General features: G+C 38.9%; 2 protein-coding genes across 8 annotated transcripts in view; one reads left to right on the plus strand and one right to left on the minus strand.

The window, feature by feature from the left end:
* Nucleotides 1–4,684: 4,684 nt before the first annotated feature.
* Nucleotides 4,685–8,811, plus strand: cfap45 (cilia and flagella associated protein 45). Of its 2 annotated transcripts, none has more exons than XM_020644597.3 (12): nucleotides 4,685–4,897; nucleotides 5,056–5,160; nucleotides 5,372–5,478; nucleotides 6,286–6,424; nucleotides 6,535–6,705; nucleotides 6,813–6,991; nucleotides 7,137–7,266; nucleotides 7,370–7,414; nucleotides 7,714–7,827; nucleotides 7,988–8,181; nucleotides 8,313–8,537; nucleotides 8,622–8,811. In XM_020644597.3, exons 2-12 carry the CDS (start codon nucleotides 5,077–5,079, stop codon nucleotides 8,686–8,688), a joined length of 1,455 nt encoding a protein of 484 aa, XP_020500253.1. In that variant the 5' UTR covers nucleotides 4,685–4,897; nucleotides 5,056–5,076; the 3' UTR covers nucleotides 8,689–8,811. The 2 variants fall into 2 exon arrangements, with proteins under 2 accessions (XP_020500253.1, XP_020500252.1); XM_020644596.3 differs by having other exon boundaries at nucleotides 4,686–4,897; nucleotides 7,370–7,516.
* A 101-nt stretch (nucleotides 8,812–8,912) lies between these two features.
* Nucleotides 8,913–25,635, minus strand: part of LOC109992096 (clathrin heavy chain 1) — a 78,913-nt gene continuing 62,190 nt past the window's right edge. For 3 of the 6 annotated variants that reach the window (XM_065960338.1, XM_065960334.1, XM_020644592.3), the window contains 2 exons: nucleotides 10,976–11,051; nucleotides 8,913–10,394 (listed from right to left, as the gene is read on the minus strand). In XM_065960338.1, coding sequence (XP_065816410.1) covers nucleotides 10,267–10,394; nucleotides 10,976–11,051 — 204 coding nt within the window. In that variant the 3' untranslated portion in view covers nucleotides 8,913–10,266. Of the gene's footprint in view, nucleotides 10,395–10,975; nucleotides 11,052–11,151; nucleotides 11,190–11,586; nucleotides 12,362–25,635 lie in introns of those variants that run through there. The other 3 variants (XM_065960335.1, XM_065960336.1, XM_065960337.1) reach the window with 3 other exon arrangements.

The following is a 25,635-nucleotide window of genomic DNA, read 5'->3' on the forward strand; positions in this document are numbered from 1 at the left end:
TGTTTTAACTTGGTAATTTCTTATCTTACTTACTTTGTCTATTTATGTTTCATATTTATATTTACTTTTTATTTTTATTAATATTATAGTTTTGGGTTTTTTGATCCTTTAACCACTTGTTTTTATTTCTTTTACTACTCTTACCTTCTTATTGCTTTTTATTTGCTTTTATCTCTTAGTTTCTTACATCTTTTTAAATCTTTGGTCCTCTTGGTCTCAGCTCGTGTTGTTGGGTTCTTGTGTTGCCTGGGTTCTTATGATGGTTCTTGTGATGGTCGGGTTATATGTGTCTGGTTGTGTATCGTGCACTTTGGGTTCTTTTCTGTTGAATTGTATTTAATTTTTCTTAGTATTTTGCATCTGTTATATTCTTACTGTTGTTAATGTTCTTCTGTGTTTGGTTTAGTTTGCTTTGTGCTTGCTGTTTGTCAAAGCACTTTGTAAACCTGTGTTTTTTAAAGGTGCTATATAAATAAAGTTATTATTATTATTATTATTATCATCATCATCATCACCTCACTGTCAGTCTACAAACATCACATCTACCTAGTTCACCTTCAAAAAGGGAAAGCGGCACCAGCAAAACCATGATTATCCTATGGTCCAGCGCAATTGCTGGGCGCTCTTCTTTGCTCCTGCATGATACATTTTTCTAGAAGTTTTTGGGTGCGCATAAAAGTTTAAACATTTAAAAAAAGAAGCAGAGTCGCGGCGATCGTCAATGTCACACAAAGTAGCCAATTAAATCAAGTGATCTCGCGTGACGCGTCTGTGTGATCAGGTCCTAAGGGGGCCCCATCTGACAGCACTCACTCTCATCGCTCTGCTAAGAGTCACATGCTTTATTCCTGTCAAAGGAATTATCCGTCTGAGAGTGAAAACAGAGGAGCAGTGGTGGAGCAGATAGTGAAGATGAAATTTAACAGTAAATGACCGAATGCTGCGAGTCTCAACAGACTGAAGAATCCCCATTGGTTAGATCAATCCAACACAGCTGATTGGAAGGAGACATTCAATAAGAGCTGATCATAGAGAATAACTACAGCAGACAGAGTTTGTCTACTACTTTGTTTGTCTATCTACTAGAATCACACACTCTGATTTCACTGCAGTAATTTTACTTATAGAGCTGCATAATAAGGTCTCTGGTCTATGCTGATCTCTGCTGTGGGTGCAGAGGAGTGTTTGTGTTGCTTGGCAACCGTCCAGTTTCAGAGAAGTTATTAAACCAGTTGAGCTGATGCAGTGATTATTTTAATCCTAACTGATGAGGACAGACTCCACACCCTCCCTCTGCTGTGTAAAACTGTACTGTTTGCATGTTTAGCATAGCCTGCATGCTAACTGAGAGTCATACTACTGTAATATAAGCAGCTAATGAACATGGTGGCTAACTGTTAGCTTACAGCTCTTTTGACACTTAAATTAAACAGAGAGTCTTAAAAAAAAGTGAAAAGTGTCGCTTACCTTCAACACAGAGAACAGATCTGCTTCAGAACAAGACAGAGTCAGAGTCCTACTGAGACCAGGAAATACCACAGCTGGTTCAACAACATACCAACAGGTGATCAAAGGGCACACCCTCCATTTCTCCCTGAAGAAAGTTTGAGTTTATTATTTGAAGATTCATGAGAAGAAATAAAAGTGTTTGTGTGATCAGAAGCAGCAGAGATGGTCTTCATGTTGAAACCTCAGCTGTCATTCAAGAGAAGAACTTTCAGACTGAGTTATTATTGACCATCGTCCTTTTGAAATGATCTTCAGTGATCGATAAACTTCTGTGTTTTATATGTTTTATTTAATTGTCTAAAAACTGTAGACAGTTTCAGTGAATGATCATTTACATCGTTAGTAAATCAATGGGACTGGGACTGAATCTACAAAGTAACTATCAAAGCAGATTTCAAGTGTCAGTCACAGCCAATCGAAATCTGTCCGTGTTCACACCTGACACAGGTATGACTGCACTAAAAAAGGGACTACTACAGGTGATGTACAGTACCTGTGTGTCACTGCCGAAGCTCCCCCTGCTGACGCTCCCCCTGCAGACAAACTACAATAACTAACTTCCTGTTTTCAACACCTGCATAATAGGGATGTAAAGATTAATCGTGAGGCAGTTAAAAATTGATTCAAAGGTGCCAAGGTTCACTTCGATACTCTGAAAAACTGAATCGCAGTACTTTTTTTAAACAGCAGTTTGTTTTACCTCTCTCACACTCACACACACACACACACACATTGTTTTACCTCTCACATACACACAAACACCTCTCACACACACACTGTTTTACCTCTCACATACACTAGATTGTTTCCGTAGTGAGTGTTTTAACCCTCCGAGGTCTGAAGCTATTTTGGCTGTTTTGCCTCTAATATAACTCATATCTGACTAAATCAAAAATGTTTCTCATATAAGTGCCTGGTATCATTTTCTTCGGCACAACCTCAACTTTATGATCCAACCATTCATTAGTCGCCTTGAGATGCTGTATCAACACACTCAGAGGTGTGGAAACATTTTGGCTTCCTCAAGAGAGAAAATGAAAGAGATGAGAAGATAACGTAAAAGACAAAAACTGTATGCAAATATTACGAGAAGACAGGGAACTACACAAATAGCCCAACAAACATGATGCAGCATTTAATCCACAACACAATGAGAAGCTCCAATCAACTCCCCTTGTTAAAAACACATTAACAGGCAACCCCACACTGACAAGCCGGTTTGAAGCCCCTCTTGTCCAAACGATTGCAAGAGCAAGAGAAATTACGAGGTGCATTGGTGTTTTCATGGCAAAAGATTCCGTAGTTGAGAATGATGGGTTTCGGCTTTTGGTCAACACACTTTAGCCTAAATACCGCATCCCATCACCCCCGCATTTTAGTCAGTCTGTAATCTCGCCGCTATAGAAGGAAACAAAATCAAAGGTGGTTCTCCGTTTCAGAGCGGATAGTTCTTATTTCTTCCGTGTGTCGTGACAGAATTGGGTTCATGGTATCAATTCGTTTCTCCAGTCTGTTGGCATGCGCTTCAGATTTCTCATCAGCTTCTCTGAAGTGTCTTGCCATGAGCTCCTCCATGACTTTCGCCAGGGCTGCATTTTCTTCACCGAGCTCTATGTTTAATTGAGCCATCCTGACTTGTTTAGCTGCAATTTTTTGTTTGGTTTCCTGCATCTGCTTTTACTAAAGAGTTTGTGGAAGTGAATGTGCGTAAATGCCCATACAGTCTATAAGTTTGAGGAAGGTAGACACCAAGATTAGCTACACTGACGCCATGACACCGGAACTGCACCCATTTCTAAGTAAAGCAGCTAGGTAGCAGCTTGATCCGTCTGATTTCTCCTCTTTTTTTACTTCGTTTGGAGAGTTTGTTTAACACATACTGTATCTGACAACATACATGGCTTGCTGTGCGGTTAACAGACCATCCAAGAAATTGTTCATGTTAAGATGAAGTACTAGCCACAATAAACTGCTCAATTTTTCCTCACACAAAATCTGAGACAATTTGATGTGGAATATCATTGTGCAAGTGAGTGAGAGAGCTGAAAATAGCATGATTACAGTAAGGTTTATCTTCTTAACTTTTAATAGATGTTAATTACCTGAATACTGTACCTTTGTTGTCTGGGTAGTACACTGTTGAATTTATAAATGTGCTCTTACACACAGATGAATACAGAAAATGCACAAACAAATGATTTAATGAATAACTGCTATTTTCTCTCTTTCTTTGCCATCCTGAAGACCCCTCACTAAAAGTCCATGTTCTCCTGGATCCATGTCACATGCTCAAGCTTCTTCAGAATGACTTTTCAACAGTCAAAGTTCTGGTGAGAGAAGATGGCCAGCAGATAAGACAGCAGTACATCAACGAGCTCCACAGGCTTCAGAAGGAGGAGGAGGGTTTGCACCTTGGAAGACTGTATTCATGCTTCAGCTATTTCAAATAAAAATAGATCTCCTCCAAACAACTTGCAATCAAACTATTTTCTTCCCATTTTAAAACCCTTTGTCCAATTTAGATGGGAGAAGTTGATATTATGTGATATTGATCTGGGAAGACTACATTTCTAAATCATTTGTAACTGTTTTCATTCACAAGTTATTGATCTTATTTACTCTCGGTGTATCTTGATTTAAGAATGGGGCTGTGTTTAAGGGCAAATTTTTTCAACGACTCTGTTCCATCCCATTTTTAGAAATTAACTACATTAGTATTTGGTAAAAAAAAAAATGTCAAAAGAATAAAAAGCTGTGTAAAAGTAGACTTCCGTCCCTTAGCTATTGAGTTGAGCATTAATGCACATTTTAGTCTTGTCATTTTAAATCTAAAATGTATACTCATAAGTAGACATAAAGGAGTGCATTTCTATAGAAATATTTATTTAATCTGAAAAACTACATTCAAAAAGCCTGATTTTTGAATCAGGTGTCTATCTCCACTATATAGTGCACTCTTCACAGTGGAGGTCTATAAATCTTTATAAAAACATTTAATTCATGTCACCTCCCGGGCTCTGTAAAAATCCCCCCATCTTTTGTGATCTGGGAACGGACATTTCCTCCCTTTCCGAAGTGACGTTTGACTGCTCTGTCGTTGCTAGGTAACTCAAAGACACAAAGGAAAGAATGCGTTGGATAACTCCTCCTCCTTTAAACTATCGCATTCCCATGGTAACAGTCAACAAACATTTCCAAATGTGTCATGGATCACGAGTTTTTAGACGATATCTACATTTCTAGTAAATCATTTTGCTGGTAGTTTCGTCTACTATGAGACTCTACATTTTGATTCCAACAAAACAGATTCGTCAGTGTGAGAAACTTTTTCATTCGCTCAAATCCTTTTTGCATGTCTTCGACACAAATAGCCTAACCGATGACCATGGTAAGTTTAAATAAAGAATTATGCAATAGCCTACGTTGAGAATATTTAGGCTACATAAATTGGATGCGGAACACAATTAAAAATAAAAGGTTAGGCTATTTTGTTCATTGACATCACACTGTTTTGCTCATGTTTTGCTCTCTGTTTTGGTCATCTAGGCTATGTAGAGACTGGGATCAATGAGTAACTCTTATACCCGCCGGTACCGGACTCAAGCGTCCACCTCTGAGGTAGATGAAACCCTGTTCGGGAGCTCGACAAAGGTTAGTAGCCTACGGTAGCCTTATAGCAATGAAATTGCGATTTTCTATTTATAATGTCATCAATTTGAAGTATTACTACAAGTGTGTGACTATGATCCTATAGTAGTCCTACGCCTGTTTTGTAAATAGATTAAAAAAAAAAAAAAACAACAACAACATTGTGTCGTGTTTCTAGATGTTGCTAGAAATAGCCTAACAGTTATCATCACAGTTGGACATAGGTAGCAACTCAGCCTGCAAGTCCAAGAATAAGTCCCGGCACTGCCAAGATGGAGAGGTTGTTCAAATAATAACCAAAGACCTCATTCGCAATCTCAGGTAAGAGAATCCTTCTAAACCCAGAAGAAGGCTACAGTGCTCCATAGACATGAAAAGCGCAATACGGATTTTTTTAATAGGCCTAGATGGATATTGAAGTAGCCTAGCTGAATTTAAGTTGAAATAACTTCATTGAGCACATTATCAAACAATATAGTCTTTCAACGAATATGTGAAAAGTAGTGTAACAATTTACAAAACATTTTGCATAGTTATGTGGGAACAAATGAGGATGCATCAGACGTCTTCACCAAGACCTAAGTGTAAAAGACAAAATGGAAAACGAATATGGCGTTTATTTTAATTATTGGTAAATTCATGTTCCTTTTTTTTAAGTAAAAACATATTTGAAGCATGTAATCAATGTTTTGCTAGTAATCCCATAGACCATAAACTTATTAGTAGTTAGTTACCTCCTTGTTCCCTTGTAGCTATGCACATTTTTGTGTACCACAAGTATTGTCATGTTTATGTTTTATGCATGTGATGTTGTAGTTTGGTAATGTTCTGTTTGGCCCACAAGGGGGCCCTCTGGGTTCATGTTGAAATATGTGTTGGAAAACGAAGAAGAATAACGATGCAATGAGATCCGTTACAGGATAATGTGATGCTACCTGAAAGATAACTAAAGAACCTTAAAATCATACTCTGCTGTGTGGAATATTATTCAGCAACTTTACAAGTACCTGCTAACTAATGGTTAGCTAGTAGTTAGTTCTACATGTATTCCCCTGTACCTATGCAAAAACGTATAGGCATTAGCACTTTTACAGTGCCTGTGTTCTGAAACAACTGTCATCTTACAAGGATCCCATTAAAGGATTCTTTAGGAGAGTTCATTATCCTACCATCAGCTGAGTATGAGCGGTTGGCCTCAATGTCCCGGGTTCCTATGAAGGAGGAAAGAGTGGGCCCGACAGAGGCTTGTCATTTGAAGAAAGAAGAGGTAAATGTAGGAGAAAATCGAATTACCTGCCAATAAAAAAAAAGATTATTTCAAGTATTTTCAGGCAATAAGACACTTAACTTTTTCTTTTAATTACATCCCTCACCCAGGAAGAAGCAGAGGACAGAAAGCACAAAATCCTTGAGGCTGACCTGGCCCGCAGAAAAAGAAAGGGACTGACTGAGCTGGAACTGGAGTCCCAGAACCATGCACAGCGCCTGATAGAGTACTCCAATGGCCTCAGGCTCGAGCAGGAGGAAGAGATCAAAAAGCTTAACATGGTAAGAAGCAGCGTTGTACATGTGGACCTCCAAAGTATAAACTTTTCCTTAACAATGGGCCACGTCATTCTGTACTACAAAGATTAACATGTGTGTGGTCCCCTCAGCTGATTTTAAGTGCTCAGTGTCAAGCCACACGTGATGCCCAGATCAAAGAAAAAAAACAGATCCAGGCGGAGTTATCAGAGGAGGAGAAGCGTCTAGACGACATGATGGAGGTGGATCGCCGCAAGGCCTTGGCGACCATGGAGCAAATTGATGAGCTGGTCAAAGACCAGAGAATGAAGTAAAGTTTTACCGGAAAAATAATCAATATCTTAACGGATTTATTTGGACATGAATGATTTTTATTCAAACAGATGCCACTTCTTCTCATCAGTTTACTGGTGGATAGTTTCTTATTTAGTCATCATGTGTGTTTTGCATTCCAGTGGGATGCAGCAAATTTACAACCAAATCCTACAACGTCTTGAGGATGAGCAATTACTCAAGGAAATGAAAGAGCAGGAAAAACAACAGATGCGAGAAAACCAGGAGAAAATGAATCTGGAAGACCTAAAGGTGCAGCTCATGCAAGAACAAACATTAGAAATAAGAAAGTAAGAAGTTGATCTGAGCACTTGGAAATGAGTCTCTTTTCTCCGATTGGTTGTCTTTTTGCCAGGCCCTTGAGAAGAAGAGGGAGGAGCAACAGCGCCTGCTGGGGGAGGTCAGGCACATCAATGCTGAGACCATGTGGGCTAAGGAGCAGAGGAGAGAGGAGGAGAAGCTGGCTGATATGAGAGATATGGAATATATCAAAAACAAACTGGTTAGATAAAAATATATAATCTCCACAGACAACCACCTATCCTTAGGATCAGCAGAAAATACAATTACACAAACAGCAGTTTTTACCAATAAAGTTCCATTGATAGGTGTTAAAAATCGACTGGATTACTCTATCATTATGTTATTAATTATTCTTCCCAGGGTGTCTTTGACCTTGACATTTCTTGACCTATGCAGGAGCGGGAGGCAGAATTTGAAGCAGAGCAGAGATGCATTAAGAAACAGAAGGAGTTGGAGATTGCCAGAATGAGGGCCAAGCAACAAAGAGCAAAAGACTACAAGGCAGAGCAGGTGAAGAATAAAAACACCAGCTAACCACTGCCATAGTGGTACCTGCTGAATTTAACTCTGGAATATATGTGATTGATTTATTTTACAGACATATACATGAACATTAAAGCATTTAAATGATCAACTTGTATGTATGAGGGTGTATGTTTGCATTTGACAGGACGAGATCCGCACCATGAGGAATCAAGAAGTTACAGACAGAGAATGGAGGAGAAAAGAGAAAGATCTGGCTGCAAAGAAAACACAAGAAGAAGGAATGTTGAGGATGGCCCGCTTGGAACAGGTTCGGTGCAAAGAACACTTGCTGTCGATTGAAGCTGGCCGAGAGAAAGCCGAGATTGAACGGCTGCTAGAGTAAGAAAACTTGTGGAAGTGACAATGTTTAGACATATAGAAATAATATACAGTTAAAAAAAAATTTCATTTAATACACACAAAGCAATACCCTTTAAGTTATATCAGTTTTGGCTTCCTTCTCCACAAAGGGTACAACAAGAAGCCATAAACAAACAGAAAGAGGTGGAGGAAAAGCAGCGTCAGAATGCAAAGCATCACGCAGAGGCCATCAGACATCAGGTGAAGGAACAACAGCTCTCAACCATACTTAAACGCAGAGAGATCTTCAAGGAGGCTGAGTGTTTGGTTGAAGAAGCCCGCCAGAGACGTGCGCGCCTTAATGAGATCAAAATGAAGAAGCTGAAGGAGCTCAAGTATGTATGAGGTTGCTTTGGCTGACATTTTGACATTGCAAACTCTGAGTTTGTGTTAACTTTCTATTTGTTGTGAACATGCAGGGCTACGGGGCTCTCTGAGAAATACTGCAGTGAAGTGGAAAGGAAGGTCAAGGCATTTTTACTCTGACTCACTCATATCTGTAAATGACATGAAGCCATAACATCTTATTCGGTATCATTACAGGAGGAAGAACATATTAAGTACTACTTGACAACACGTATGTGAACAACTAATAAAGATCTAAACTTCCATGGCTTTAATCTACAATCATGTTCATTGAAATGCACCTCTGAATACATTGAGATACTGCACCCTATCACAAAGACTGACTGCAAAGGACACTGACTTGATAATGTTTACATTTTTTATTGAGTCTATTATTTTATTTTCCTTCCACTTTTATTGAAAGGAAACATTTATTTGTAGTATGCAAGACAACAAAAAGGAACTCAACTTAGGTTTAATTTTAGGATGACACTTTAAACACACAGCTTAAATCATGTAAATTACATCAAGGTAAATACAATCTCTTATCTTGGACCATTCTTGACAAAGAACTAGATGTACTGAGACATCATTTATTAATCTTAACCATCTAAACACACAACATATACAAGTGTAAATCCATCTCATTACGCTGGCATTAGGACACCAAAGGTGTCCTAAGGTTGTCTTCTTTTGCCACATTGTTTGTAATAACTGCTAATGCTCATCGAGGGAGGAGATAGAACAGGAAACTGAGTGGAAGGTGGAATAGTGGGGGTCTCCATCTAAAAGTTTGCAATTCATCATGTTCACATCTGTACACGCTAAAAAGTTAGGGAAAGAGAAACAGCACAACACCTGGCATACACAGGCCTCAGTAAGAGGAGGGAGTAAATACATACACACAAACAGTACAGTTCAAGATTTCAGGGCCCTTGGGTGTGGTAGCCTGTCTTTGCACTTACAGATACAGTCTCACACAAAGCACGGCACATGGACCTGATGAGGCTATTGAAGAGCTTACATCTAAAGGGTGGATCAGGGTAGCCCAGCACAGGCAGAAAGGGGGTACAATTTGTATTAAGACCATCGAGTCACATCCACACATAAAAGACAAACACACCCTCATACATCCCCCTCATCTGTTAGTAAGTTTTAAACTCCATAAAGCTAGATGCCTGTGCAGAATATAATATCATTACTTAGTGTTGCTAGCTAAAGCCATTTAAATGGCGATATAAGTTGAAATTTTATACGTAACCCCATCTTTTACTCAGAATATAGTATATTATACATACAAACAAGACATTTTAAGTTGTTCACATGTTCAGTACATCAAAATTAAGAGCTTCTCTACAATAACGTTTTCACAAGTGCAAATTCCAGTGCTCCTCCACCTACTTCAAATGTTCATTGCTGAGCTTGAGCATGCCCACTTCTGCACAAAACATAAACCAATAAAAAAGACAAACAAACACAAAACAATCCAAATAAAAAGTCATTAATATGGAATGTGATTTTTTTCTTAAACAATGCAGTCCTTCAATGCAGTTAAATTTTCTCTTGTAACAGGACATCATAAAAATACTTCAAACCACAGTGGCCTGCTGTTTGCTCATTCTGAGTAAAACACCATGGGAAACTTTTGAGGAACACAAAGAGACAAATGGAAAGAAGGTGTGGGTATAAGATTTGTTCAGGGGGCGTGGTTAGTGATGTTTACATGCCATAACCAAAGCTGGGCTGCTGTGGCTGACCATATCCTGGTGCTGTGTAGCCATAACCATAAGCCTGCTGAGGAGGCACCGCCACGTTGGGCCCTGCTGTGAGCATTAGCTGGGGTGTGCCTGCAACAGAAGTATCAGAGTAAGTATTTCAACAAGCATGGCTGCGCTACTTCTCTGTCACATATTTTACTCCTTTTCAACAAGTACAAAATAAGTCTCAGAGCTCCCCAAAATATGTCTGTGAAGTTTTTTTTGACAAAAATCCATTTTGCATATATGGTAAATGGTAAATGGACTTGAGCTTATAAAGCGCTTTTCTAGTCTTCCGACTACTCAAAGTGCTTTTACACCACATGCCACACCCACCCATTCACACACTGATGGTAGTGATCACTATGTAGTATCATCCATCAGAAGTAACTAATCCATTCAAACACCACCACTGAAGCAGAGCATGAGCTGCGTCTGACTACGCTCTTCTAGAAGGGCATGGGGGATTGGGCTTTCTTGCACCATGCCCTATTCTTTATTGTTAAGAAGGCAGACTCAGAGGGGAGAACCAAGATGGACTTCTCATGAATTGGAGGGTTTGAAGATAGGCCAATATGAGTTTTAGAAAACCATGGTGAAGTGTATTTTGTAATATGTGACCTTACAAAATGCTTAACACTGTATTACAGAAATGCAGTGGTCTTTTTTACCATAAACAATGGGTTGAGACTCGGTAGCCTGCTCCTCCTGTTTCCTCAAGGACTCAGAGGCTTCCAGTTTGTCAACCTGTGGAAAAGCCAAGTGGTGTTGTTAGACTCCAGGTATGCTTTGGAAGGTAGGGCTCTTGAAGAGCATGGGCTGAGACGCCAGGTTGCTAAAAACTGACCTCTGTGTTATTTCACTGGCTGACGGATGGGACCATTCCTGACAGGCAAAGATGAAAACAGTCCAGATTTAATTAAGAGCAGGCTGCTTGAGGCAGCGTTGGAAGCCTCTACACAGGGAAATTAGCAACTGGAAACCTACAGGCTACACTATCAAGCGTTTGTAAAACAGTAGCTGTTAGACATTAATTCCTGAAAGTTGTAGAGATAGAGAGGGGAAACAAAGACAAATATCTACTTGGATATAATGGTCCCAAAAACACCCACCCACATATAATAAATGTTGAGTGTTCATAATGTTATGGCTGATTGGTGTGTGTATGTACAGTATGTATGTATGTATGTATGCACATACACACACTATAGGTGGAAACAATAACATTTTCAATTGCTAAGATGGAACAGTTTTACATTTTCAGAGCAAAGCCACCAGCATATACAGTAGTCCAATCAATTTATTTCATTGGTGCAAACAGCTAAAAAAAATAAATAAAACAGCACTGAAGATGAATGAACTGAAATGCCATGGTTTCATCAGTGCTTCACTGATGAAAGAATAAATAAAGAATGAAAGAGTTCAAAGAATTAGTCAGCTAATAGAGAGCTTAAAAAGCTAAATGATAGCACTGGACATCTTGCCTTTCCTGTGACAATGAGTTGAGTTCTCTAAGTACTCTGATTTAATACAACAGTTAAGCGGGCTGTTTCAAGAATATGGGGAGGGGGTTTGAGACACATGCTGAAGCGTCAGTTTTTGTTTTTTTCTTTTCTTTTAAGTGTGCATCGAAAAAAGTTAGAGCGTAGAGGGCAAAGATTGTGATAGAAGAAATGGTGTTTAAAGGTTACCAGAAGAAGGCAGCCAATATACCACACCTTACAGTAGCAAATAAATATATAAACACTGCCACACAATGAAAGCCACCTGTCTATCATATATGTCCCCTATGTGCCACCACACTGACTGATCAGTCAAGACAAACACACCTACTGTAGCAGAACCCTGAGGAATAGATAGCAAGAGCCCTGGGTTGGCAGGTGACACTCGGTACTAGAAGTTTACAATCAAAATAGCAGAGTAACTTGGAGGAATGGATTCATGAAGTTTCTACTCATTCTACTGCTCTAAACTACAGGTTACAGGATGGAAGAGAGGGGTCAAAAGGAGTATGTGAAAATGAATTCAACTATCACCTTTTCCTTTATCGCATCAACCTGGAAAAAAAATTCAGAAAAGCAACTTAAGGAGGAAAAAAGAAAAGAAATGGAAGTCTCCCAAATTTACAAAGTGACACAAACACACACCTACACTCACACACAAACACACACACTAACACTATGACTCGCAGTTTTATTGAAATACATGCATTGGATGATGAACGCTTTATAAAATTGTCATATAGACTTCAGTTTTGTCCCTGGATCGGTCTGGCTTCTCATGCCAGTTCTATGGCGAGAGGTGTATGGACATAAGTTTCATGTTTGTTTTCTAACGTTCTCAGTTCATGTATGGTAGATGGCGATCGATCGACACAGTCCTGTCCTTAGTGAGGCTGAGGGTGGCATGAATCACACCTCATACGCATGCGCATTGTTAGTAAAATAATGCAAGCACAATGTCCTGTTTAAATACTATAACGGAAAAATGTTCACAGACAGACATGCTTTTTATTAATTCACTTCAGGCGTGGTTATCTGAAACAACAGGATGTTTTAAGTGTTCAGCAGGGCCAATACGTCTTGTGATTTCATAAAAGTCCCACATGTATGCACACAGCTGCGTTGTGGGGTGTGAGAGCTGACAAAGAACTGGATAACTGACTTGTATATGTTCGCCTGCGTCTGGGGTAAAAACCCAATGTGTTGATGGAGAATACGCATTGTTACAGCGACTGCAGATGTCAGACGTCACGGTGACGTATCAGAGGTAAGCTCAATATGCGCACTGGCCTGTTGGCGGCGTATGTGGTGAGGAATATGCCATAGAAGAGCTCAATGAGCTCGGGCTGCTCATAGCACAGCTCAATAATGTCCGCAACTAAAAAAAATAATATTTGCATTGTATTCAAATGTATTTTTTTAAATCAGTCTTGGATATGTCAAAGATTATCCAAAATATTGACTCTGATGCATTGTTAGTTTTTGTGTAGCATCAGATTTAAAATGTAGTTCCCTGTTTGGACTAAAAGGAATGTAACCCTTTAAATGCCAGAATCCAACTGTCATTTAAAGGGTTAAATTCCTGATAATTATTCAATATTTGGTAGTTTTGAGCAGGGCTGGAGTTGTTTAAGAGATTTATGAAAAAAAAATAGAAACAAATATCAATCTGTTCTATTTTTATAGCAGTTTTTTCGAAGTGGACATTTTTGTCCTGCTCAAAATATAAAAACTTTAAAACAGCAAGCGAGACAAGGTGTTATATCGAGCTAGCAAACTTTTTATTTTGACATTTATTTTTTAGTAAGAGGATTTGGTGTTGTGTTCCTTAATTTAGAGACATTTACACCCACATATTTAAGTGACGTGACAGTTGACCACTTTAATCCTCTCTAGTTTCGTTCCAAACACACGCAGCTCTTCTTTTACCCTTCTCTGTCCTTTGTAGATGAAAAACCACATGGTCACATCTGCAGCTTCTGAAACAAAGATAACGTGTGGACCATGTTTTAAAGAGGTTACATATACAGATCTCTTCAGGTAGTGGTTGGTAGTTTAGTTTATTTTATTTTTTTTAAAGATTATATTTTGGGGCTTTTAGTTACTTTATTTGAAGGCCAGTGGATAGAGTCAGAAATGAGGGAGAGTGCTCTGTGAAGTCTGTTCCTGTGTACATCGCTCATCACTCCTCACATCTCCCTCCTCACTCCTCCGAGCAGTTTTAAGAGCTTTGGGACACAGCTTAACATGGTGGGTCCGGAAATACTTTGATTCGGGTTCGATAAAGTAGAGAAGAGCGAAAAGGCATGGGATGTATCCAAAGTTGCACTAAAGGCAGGGTGTCATTTTAACAGGTTTTCACATCATCACCCAACTCAGTTTTTTTTTTACTGAAACAACAAAGTGTGTTTTTAATGGGATATATCTGTGAAACTTAATTAAAGATGAAATTCATACAACTTGAATGTTTCATTTATTATTTATTATGGTGGTATGATGAGGAAAACAATTAAATATGTCAAAGTTTAATTTCTTAATGACCTAATTGTATAAATTAAATAATTAAATATACTTTACAAAAAATATATTAAAAGCTTTGCAAATAAGTAACTGTATCTGGCAGTTGTGTTGGCACTGCAGTTTGTAATTTACCCTGAGTGTTGTAGACTTAAATATACTGGCAGTGATGTGTAGACAGATCAAATTTGAATTTTAAAATGGAGGTAAACATGGTAATTTAAAAACTTGTAATGGTGCTGAGTCCTAATGGAAACAAGCGCTTGCAGGAAGTAAGTGTCCCAGCCTTAGTGATGTTTAGTGTTGAATATGACCTCATTGAATCTAGAAGATAATGTCTGTGAAGGATAGCTCATGTGGTGGAAGACTCACATGTAAACTAACAAACAGTTTCATTCATAGCTGGTGTGTTCAGTGGGTTGCCCCATGTATCTTGTTTTAATGTGTTTTCAATGAGAATGGCATTGTTTAAAATTCTTGTGGTGGTGGTGTGGACCATGAAAACATTTGTGTGGGCTACTTTTTTAAACCCTGGACAAATATAAACAAATAAACTTGACATTAAAAAAGACTGAGACCTAGTTGAGTTTGAAACCTTACACTTTCATCCTATTGGTCCCTTAAATCCACGTATCAACACTCTAAACACAGTTGTATATATTGTATAGATTCATTCTTATGGCCGGTTTGTGGGTGCTGCCAATACTGCGGTGGCATGTCCGCGTCTGCCGCTGCCTGTTTATTCTGACAGCAGCTTTTAAAATTTGATTAAAACCATCAGACAGCTGCTGATAAAACCTTAATGATTAGATTTATACCTTTATTTATACCTTTACCTTTATATGATTTAGATTTTACATATTAGACATATTTTACAACAACGACCTGATGACAACTTCTTTTTGTTAAAAACCTCAACCATACTACATAATACGTGATGGTATGCTGTTTAAATAACGTTATTCTACGAGCTCATTAGTTTAATTTATCAACTATTTAATCGTCACATATTAGTTTCATTGTGAAATACATTTCTATAGATAGCCTAATCATTTAGCACTTTTTTCCTAAATCAGCTGGTCTGTAATGATTACATGATTAAATGATGCTCTCTAGACGACCGTTAACAGAGATCATTTCATGAATCACCTGGGGCCTCATGTATAAACGGTGCGTGTGAGTACACGGTGCGTGTGTTTGACGCACACGTCGGGATGTATAAAAATCAGCGTGACGTGAGAATGTGCGGGCCATCCCGCAAACTCTTAGTTCCACTTGTTTAACTCACCAGATGAGCTATAATACATTTGCCACTCAATTTACTGAACTGTTTTCATGAAGTGGGGTGAATTCAAACATATTTTTCATAGTTTGAGCAACAAAAAGACATCTAAACGAAAAGATGTCTTAACCTCTGTGCCAAAACAAAAATCACTATTTCTGTGACACGGAGATGTTACCATACATCAGGTACTGTACAGTCTTCGAGGCGCACTCCCACCTCCTGTGCAAGCACTCTGTTAGGATACAGAGAATTTGAAACAATGCGAGAATTTGAGGCAAACGTTCTCCTCATTGTTTAAAAAGTTAATTTAATGTGTCACTTATTCCACCAAGATATATTTGCTGCATATATATTTCGTCGTATTTACAATCGGTGTCTGTGATTCCAGCACAGCGTCAGTGAGGATGCCACCTGACTGGCGCCCCTCAGCAGTTGAATCCCAGAGTGCAGTGGATTTGTACGCCTCCGGGAACGCACGGTCAGCTGCTTTGAAGACGCTGGCCTCAGATCTAGAATCTAATTCCTGAGAAAAGAACACCTAATAAAATGTGTTTTGTGGCCTCCACCTCAGTCACAGTCAGTGAAATCCCTCTGTTTACGTTTACATCGTTATCTGGCCCGTAGGTCGCAGCATGTGGCGGGTTTATTATAATTTGAATAGTTATTAATGGGAGGAGACACGGCAGAACAAGTGGCACATGCAGCTGCACTCAGTTTCACGTTAATTGGGACGTCTGAAGGAACGTGCGCAGGAACAGGCGTGCTCACTGTTTTATACATGTGGACATTTCTGTGCGCAAGTACTTTCCCAATTTTGGGAGTATGCTATCTTTCAGTATAGAAGCTGCGCAGTCTTTTCTACATGAGGCCGCTGGTGATGGATAAGCACCACATAGATCACTCAGAGAGGACAGAAAGTTCTTATTATGTCATTGTCTCGACACACATCTGAAGAATATCCCAGTGTGTGTGTGTGTGTGGCTATACTCTCCGTTTTTTCACAAAGTTAAAGTTTTTTTGACTGTTACTGAACTGTAGAACTCTACAGGTTCTTCCTGAAGCTCTTTGCATAAAAGGTAAAGTTACGTAGACAGTCTTGTTGGAATCAGGAACATATTCACTTTTTAGGACAGCTGGCATTACAATCTGCAGCAGCTGTTGACGGGAGATGTCCTTGCAGTAATGGCAGCTTGTCAACTTCTGTTTATTCCCTGGATTGGTCAGGCAGAAGAGATGTCACGGTGGTGTACGGACGTTAAGTGTCACGTTTGTTCTCTAGTGTCACTGGTCACCGTCTCAGTTCACGTATGGTAGGCGGCATTCGACACGTTCCTCTGCTCAGTGAGGCTAAGGGTGGCACAAATCATAGCTGAGAAATTGATATTTTTGACAGACTGCGTCTGGATAATGTACGTGTGGACTCATCAGCGTGGGGATGAAGTATGTGTGATTAACGTGTGTTTGGATATGTACATGGATAACTTCCGCAGTCAGTGTGTATTTATCGACCAATCAAGCAAAACGTAGGTAGAACTATTCTTTACACTGTAATAATGATTAAAAACAAGACGGAAGGGTGGCGCCGAGTGTCATGCTTCTCTAATGTAATTGGTCACGGAGTAAATACCCTGCAATGTAGGCGACAATCCTCACGATTGGCTGCTCAGTAAGCAAAGTGCTGTCAGCTCTCATACTACACACAGCCTGATTTACAGATTGAAGTACGTGAGTGTGATTTCAGGCGCTGTTATCTATATCATCAGGACCTTTCAAATTGATGGTTAGCAGGGCTGATAGCGCAGAGGCAATGTGCAGAGACGGATTTGGATTATAGTTTTAAGTGGAGAAACATGGATTATAGAGAACAAACCATATGAGGTATTTTTGTAGGCCAACCCTGAAGTAGCATCGCCATGGGGTGTATTGAGAATTCTCCTATGGGATTTTTGCATTGGATTTTGGATCATTTAATCTCTGTGGCAAACACATGTTTCTGAAGTGTAGGCGTTTTTTTCAGCAGGATAATCTTCACAGATGAACACCATTTTTATGATGTTTGAAGCGTTAATGCGTCCAACATTATGCTAAAGCTAACTACACCACGGTCGGATGATTGTGACGCCACTAGAGTTATGCTTCAGACGATCTCCAATAAACTAGACTTGTTTATGCCAGTTCAGCTCTAGATTTGTCTAAGGATATAGTCATAAGAATAGACAAGATATTGTTTGATATTATTTGGAAAAGGAAATCTAATCTCATCCGAAAAATGTAATGATTAATAACTAAGTGCTAGTGGGTTCAATGTTTTAGACTTTCATACACTGCATTCCACTGCAATTGGATAAAAAGGTAAAAAAACCTTACACTTTCATCCTGTATCCAAACATGTAAAGTCTGGTTGGTGTTTTTTGTTTTGGATTTTGAAAATTTCAAAAAATCTGAGAACTCGAAAAAGACTTTTGGTTTTCTGTTGTATCTTTCATCACTAGAAGTACACTGATTTACACAAGCTGATTTAAAGCAATTGGGGGATGATTTTTTTTTTACTGAGATTCAATTACAATATTGAAAAACTTCCCATAAAATTCTGTAATTTTCATAAACAGCTACTCCTCTCCTGGTCTCTGGTATACAAAGATAATTTCTCCCCTCATAAATACTATATTTGGAATAAGAAGGATATTTGTTTTAAATGTAAATCTTTGTTTCTTAAGAATTGGTTTGAAAATGACATACTACTTGTCCATCAATTGTTCAACAGGGAGGGTCAGTTGTTTACCTATGAAGAGTTTATTTTTAAAATTCCGGTGACCCCTAGGGAATATGCAATTGTATTTGACACTATCCCGTCTGGTTTAAAAATCCTTTTGTCAATTTATGTGAGAGATGATGGGCATCAAATTACATTTGACGAATTGTTCATAGGGAATTCTGATCCTTTTCTAAGTGTTAAAACAAATAACAAATGTATAAGAGAAATAATTCTGAGAGAGACCTGTAGTAAACCTGCATCTATATTTGAATGGAATAATCTGTACACTGGCATTGACTGGAAAAAGGCTTGGTTATTACCAAGGAAATATTTTGTGTCAAAAAAGGTGAGAGAAGTGTCTTTGAAGAGTTTGTACAAGTGCTATCAAATTAATTCAACTCTTGTTAAGTATAGGCTAAACATTCACCCTCTGAATATTTTGTCACATTGGAGACAAAATGTTAATTCAACTTTTTTGGGACTGTCCTTCAATTCAATTTTTTGGGGCTGATGTAAACCTTTTTTTGAATCAAAAATTAGATGTTCAACTTAGACTCAAAACTGAATTTGTATTGTTTGGTCTTTTTGATGATGAATTACCTCTACAACAAAATGTATGTCATTACTCATGTATTTTACTTGCAAAATTCCATATTCATACGAGCACATTTTTTAAACAGAAACCCAGCAATATTGTTTTTATGTCATACTTAAAATCCTACCTGGAGACATTAAATTATTGCACAAATACTAAAGCCCTAAAAAAACACAGCTTTTTATGATATACTTGCATTGTAATTTGTTTTCTCTTAAATGGTCTGTTTTTTATTTATTTATTTTACTATTATTGTTGTTATTATCATTGTTTTCTATATTCATTTGTAGCAGTTTTACCTCGAGCTTATAACTTCATTCCTTTCATTGAATCCTGATGTACTTAACATTTATAAATAAAGTTGAAAAAAAGACAACAGTAGGTGACTCTCTTTATCATCCAAAACAGCGGTTAAAGTTTATATGCACCACAACTTGCATTTGTTCACTTTTTGATAGTTTAAATCAACCGAATGTGACAGATACGATGTATCTGCTTTGAAAACTAAGAAAAGTAAATCAAACAAACAGGTAACTTAAAAAGTAACAAGAAGATCACAGTCTCAATCTCCCTCTCATTCCACCATTGGGTCTTTAAATTAAACTATTGTAGTTAATCAAAGTTAGGGTAGAACATTCTTTCTATGTTAACCCCTAATATGCGGTTAATGTAAAGACTGCCATTCTTTGAGATATAACAGTCCTGATTTAAAGCCTCACCTTATGATGTTTTAAATTGAATAAAAAACTAGATGATGCTTAAATAACAAAAATGAATACCCTGATCAACAGACCATGGCTTGACTGAAGATGCTGGGAAAGGATAAAATGTTTTGAACAATTCTTTTAGACTTCTTTGTTCAAGTTCAAGATTTGACCTGACGTGATAATTGCTTGTTTTTATTCTTGTTTTTATTTTGAAAGCTAAAAATGCCTTTCTTTTTTAAAGGAGATGAGAAACTAGAGCCTCTGTAGGGTGACAGCTGGCTTGACAAGAAGTGGTAGGATTTTTTGCGTCTCACCTTTTACAGCGAAGGAATGGACAGATAAGTCAAAGCTGGAGTGACTGCACTGATAAGACTGTTTTTGAAGCTGCATCAAAAACACTGTGACATCTTCTACCAACTTCTGTGAGGACATGTGTGTGCAGACCAGGACCTTCTGCACATACAACAAAAACAAACCCCTGGTTTACAACACATCTTAGAAAGTGACCCTAGAGCCTGGCCATCACTAACTACAGGAGACCCTCAACCCACCCAGTTGGCTGTTGAGGTGGTGTCTAGCACACGATGTGGGCTTCATAGATAACTGGCAGTCTTTTTGGGGAAAACCTGGTCTGCTAGCTAGAGACGGCATCCATCCCACTTTGGACGGTGCAGCTCTATTATCTAGAAACATAGCAGAGGTTTTTAGTCCAAAACCTTGACAACAAGACAGAGTTCAGACCAGGAGGCAGAGCTGCAGTCTTACACGCTTCTCTGCGCCTCCCTTAGATCTGTCTCTCAGTCGCTATAGCTGTAATTCTGAATCGAAATGTAGTTATACTATAGGTACTGTGTCTGTCCCCGTTTTTATAAGTCATCCAAACGGCGTAAATCGTCAAAATCTCATCAGAAACAAGACTACGAATAAGATTTTGCTAAAAAATCAGAAGATTCACTGCAGACTTTTGAACATTAGGTCCTTAGCATCCAAATCTCTTTTAGTCAATGATCTGATATCAGATCAGCATATTGATTTATTTTTTTTGACTGAAACCTGGCTGTGTCAAGATGAATATGTTAGTTTGAATGAATTCACTCCACATGATAGCTTTAGTCCCTCTCAGCTAGATCAGTTTGTTGATAGTGCAGTAGATTCGTTGAGAGTTACTCTGGATTCGCTTGCTCCCCTGAAACAGAAGGTTGTCAAGCGGCGGAGAGTGGCTCCATGGTTCAACTCAGAAACCCGTACTCTAAAACAATCGTCGCGGAATTTTGAAAGAATATGGCGCTCGACCAAAACGGTAGAATCTTGTTTTTTCTGGCAGGATAGTCATAGAAGATATATGAAGGCTCTACGTCACGCTCGAGTTGCCTACTACTCCTCTCTAATCGAGGAAAACAAAGGCAACCAGATATTAATCTCGGCTGTTTTTCTCCAATCGACCTTTCAGAGCCATATTCCATTTTTTCTGCGTCGAAACCGTCAACCTGTCTTTTGGACCCAATCCCAACCAAGCTGTTTAAGGAAGTTTTTCCCTTAGTTAGCAACTCTATATTAGTTATGATCAATTCGTCTTTACTGGCAGGCTATGTACCCCAGGCATTTAAAGTAGCGGTAATCAAACCTCTAATTAAAAAGCCTACTCTGGATTCAGGAACTCTGGCTAACTACAGGCCTATATCCAACCTTCCTTTTTTCTCGAAGATCCTGGAGAAGGTGGTACCTAAACAGCTGTGTGACTTTCTCCATGACAACAGTTTATTTGAGGAGTTTCAGTCAGGATTTAGAGTCCACCATAGCACTGAGACTGCACTAGTTAGAGTTACAAACGATCTACTTCTAGCTTCAGACAGGGGACTTCTGTCTGTGCTCGTCTTGTTAGATCTTAGTGCTGCCTTTGACACCATTGACCATTGGATCCTGTTGTACAGACTGGAGCATTTGCTTGGAATTACAGGGACTGCTTTAAGTTGGTTTGAATCCTACTTATCAGACCGATCTCAGTTTGTACATGTTAATGATGAGTCCTCTATGCACACTAAAGTTTGCCATGGAGTCCCACAAGGTTCAGTGCTTGGACCAATTTTCTTTACATTATATATGCTTCCTCTGGGAAATATTATGAGGAAACACTCCATACAGTTTCATTGTTATGCAGATGATACTCAGCTTTATGTATCAATGAAGCCCGATGGCATCAGTCAGTTATGTCAGCTAGAAACGTGCCTTAAGGACGTTAGGACCTGGATGACCAGAAATGTTTTGATACTTAACTCAGACAAGACTGAAGTTATTGTGCTAGGCCCTAAGAACCTCAGAGAGACTTTTTCTAGTGATTTGACTGTCCTTAGTGACATCAGACCGACATCAAGCACCACTGTTAGGAATCTAGGAGTTCTTTTTGATCAAGATATGTCTTTTAGCTCTCACATCAGACAAGTTTCAAGAACAGCCTATTTTCACCTTCGTAATATATCCAAGATCAGGAATATCCTGTTGCAAAATGATGCAGAAAAACTAGTTCATGCATTTGTTACCTCCAGATTGGACTATTGTAACTCTCTTTTGTCAGGGTGCTCTGGAAAGTCTCTAAAGACTCTTCAACTGGTCCAGAATGCTGCAGCTCGTGTACTGACTAGAACCAGGAAATGGGACCACATCACTCCTGTCTTGGCTTCTCTGCACTGGCTCCCCATACAGTCTAGAATAGAAAGCTCTAAATGGCCAGGCACCATCTTATCTTAAGGAGCTACTAGTGCCGTACTGTCCCTCGAGAGCGTTGCGGTCCCGGAGTGCAGGCCTGCTGGTGGTACCTACAGTCTCTAAGTGTACTATGGGGGGTAAAGCCTTCAGTTATCGGGCTCCTCTCCTCTGGAACCACCATCCAGCCGGGATCCGGGAGGCAGACACAGTCTGTATTTTTAAGAATAGACTTAAAATTTTCCTTTTTGATAAATCATATAGTTAGTGCTGGTGTAGACCAGCTCTTAGTTATGCTGCTATAGGCTTAGACTACCGGGGGAACTGGCACCTTGAGCTCCTCTCTCTCTCTCTCTCTCTCTCTCTCTCTCTCTCTCTCTCTCTCTCTCTCTCTCTGTGCATATACAGTACATCATATTACTGCATGTATCTATCTGTAAATCTCAGTCACTAACCACCTACTTTCCTGAGAGCTCTTGAGCTCTCTTCGGCTCCTCAAGATCGTTGGTTGACGGCCTGCCAGAACATTCATTCATTCAATTTTGGCGTTGTAGTTGATTATTCTTTTAATAACTACAAAACAATCTCTGAAAGGGAGAGAGAGCTCATACAGTCGGTCGAGAGGGAGAGTGTGTGCCATTACACACAGAGGATGAGAGACACTTTGTGTACAGAGCTGGAGAGGTTATTTGAAACAGAAAATTCAATCAATAATCTTTTTTAATGTAATTAAGTTAAGCAGAGAAGAGAGTGATCTATAATCTATCAATAAACCGGTCTTAGGAGACATCTGTGTGAATTTTACGGCGTGCAGATGCTGAGTGACTCTCACGGTCAGAGATAGTGGGCATGGTGTCATGCGTGAGACTTGGCAGCTCTGGTTATAAAGCTGCTGCGTCATGCTCGCTGAAAGTTAAGTGTGCGCTGAAAAAAACACTCCGATTGCCACCTGCATCACACTGTGAACTAAAGTCTGCCCTAGTGTTAAAGATTCACCCCGCCACCCATCGTACGGCGCGTTCTGCCCGCTCGCCTCATAGACTGTAAATATTACGCTCGCCTGCCTGGGAGCTGGAATCTGACGTCACTTTCCTGCGCTGTTCACTTTGCCATTTCGTTTTCGAGTTGGTTTGAATTATGATCACTTTTTTTGCACGGCAAGTTTGAAAACAAAAAGCCAAAGACCTTTTTGTTTTCATTTGAATGATGTCAAACAATATGCATACATAGAGAGTAAAAGTATAATGCAAATTGGATGACTGAATATTCATTTTAAATATAGGTCAAATGATGCACCTATAATCTGAAAGTTAAAATGTGTTACTGTTCCTGTATTTTCATTTTAAAATTAGCTTTTTCATTTGAATTATGATACAGATTTAACGGGGCATTTTTTTTTAGCAAATGTCATTTTCGTCCTCATTTTAATGTAGTCAAAGAATGTGCATTTTTGAAGTTGAAAACTAAAATTCAAATTAGATAAATTAATCATCATTTTATTTTTGAGTCAAATATTACACTCGTATTCTGAAAATGAAAAAGCATTTCTGTCAATGCATTTGAATTTTCAAATTAGCTTTATCATTTGAATTTTGATCACTAATCGCTCCCATAGGTAACAGCTGGTGAATTTAGTGTATAAATATCTGAAGCTTCATGTTAGTACAGCCTGCTGAAGTCAAACCCTACGTTTGACTAATTAACACATTCCGCTAACTGAATGGTGTGCGTGTTTTAACAACTTGATAACGTGTTCCTTATGTTGTGCTGATATTTTTGTTAAGCACTGAAACCATCAATAATAGAATTGTGTGTGTGTTTATTTCCGAAAAGGCAATGAAAGCTCAGCGTGTGGAGTAGGCAATGATGGTGTTCAAAAAGATAGTCAGTGCTTTTTCTTATAGTTGGAAAAGACAACAAAAGAAGACATTGGTGAATGTGAAAAACATGGCACTTTCACATGTTTAAAATTGATTTTAGACCCCGGGCACACTAATCCATTTGATATGGTGGACAGTAATCCAATGAAATTGGTTGTGGGGCAGGACATTCCATTCATACCTAGCCTATATATACTGGGGGACTCTACACCTTTAAGCGGGTTCCCTCAATCTCAGGCAGGGTGGATCCATACAGCCATCATGCTGGACTGGAAGCTCCTAGTTAGAGAATGGAAGGCAGCAGATCTCCCTCCGTCCAGCCTTTGGTTCACTCAATTAAGTATAGTGGCAGCCTTTGAAGACTTAACATATAGGATGGTAGACCGACTAGACTTATACAATGCTAAATGTGGAAAATATATTAATATTGTCACAGGATCTTAACTTCTCTGCTAAACAGCAGTAATCACTACTCTCTTTTGCTTCAGCATGCTGCTGATACACTAAGCCTAACAGGCTGGTTTGGTGATATAGGCTGACAGCCCCCTGTAAATCTTATGGAAACACAATTTTCTGTAAAAGGTGACAACTTAATACTTCCATGCAGTCTACTCTAAAATATTCATGTTGTGGTTGTGGAATGTAATGTTATTTTCATTTATTATTTATATATATATATATATATATATATATATATATATATTTTTTTTTTAAATCGCCCTACTTTATTCCTGTATCTAATTTAGTTGAATTATAATGTTTGTGTTTGTCAGGTCTGTTCTTTTCTCTTGCATTGATAGTGTTGCCCTTGTTCGGTATTTTTCTATATAATTTATTGTCTGGCATTGAATTGTTGTAAAACATTTGAAAACAATGCAAATGTTGGTCATTAAAAAAATATATATTTTGTTTGCAAGAAATAGATGCAAGTTATTTATTTTCTACGGTTTTAGAGAGGTTGATTTTCATTTAAAAGCTAAAATGAGACGTGTTGGGCCACGCAGGCAGTCAAACAATGGACTTGGGCCTGCACCTCTGAGAAGCCTCATTTGAGTTATTCACTGAGATCACAAAGAGGCCTAAAAGGACTCTTAATCCCAGAATCCCCTGCAGTACTTCACACCTACGCGTGAAGTAAGGGGGGACCGGAACCTCTCTCTCCTCATTGGAGGGGACCTGAGGTAGACCCCCCATGGAGCAGGCCAGGCTACAAAGCTCCAAGACTTCCATTGTTCTTTCTCTTTCCACGCGCTGACTTCTAGTGCTCGGAGACCCAAGCTCACCTCCTGTTTCCTGCAACAATCTTTCTTTGTTTTAAGTTTTTTTTTGGCGCGCAGGTAATCCGCGGCCGGCAGTGTTCTAAATTCCGAGCTCAGATTGTCCAGTGAAC

Source organism: Labrus bergylta, chromosome 11, assembly GCF_963930695.1.
Source record: "Labrus bergylta chromosome 11, fLabBer1.1, whole genome shotgun sequence".
NCBI classification, from domain to species: Eukaryota; Metazoa; Chordata; class Actinopteri; order Labriformes; family Labridae; genus Labrus; species Labrus bergylta.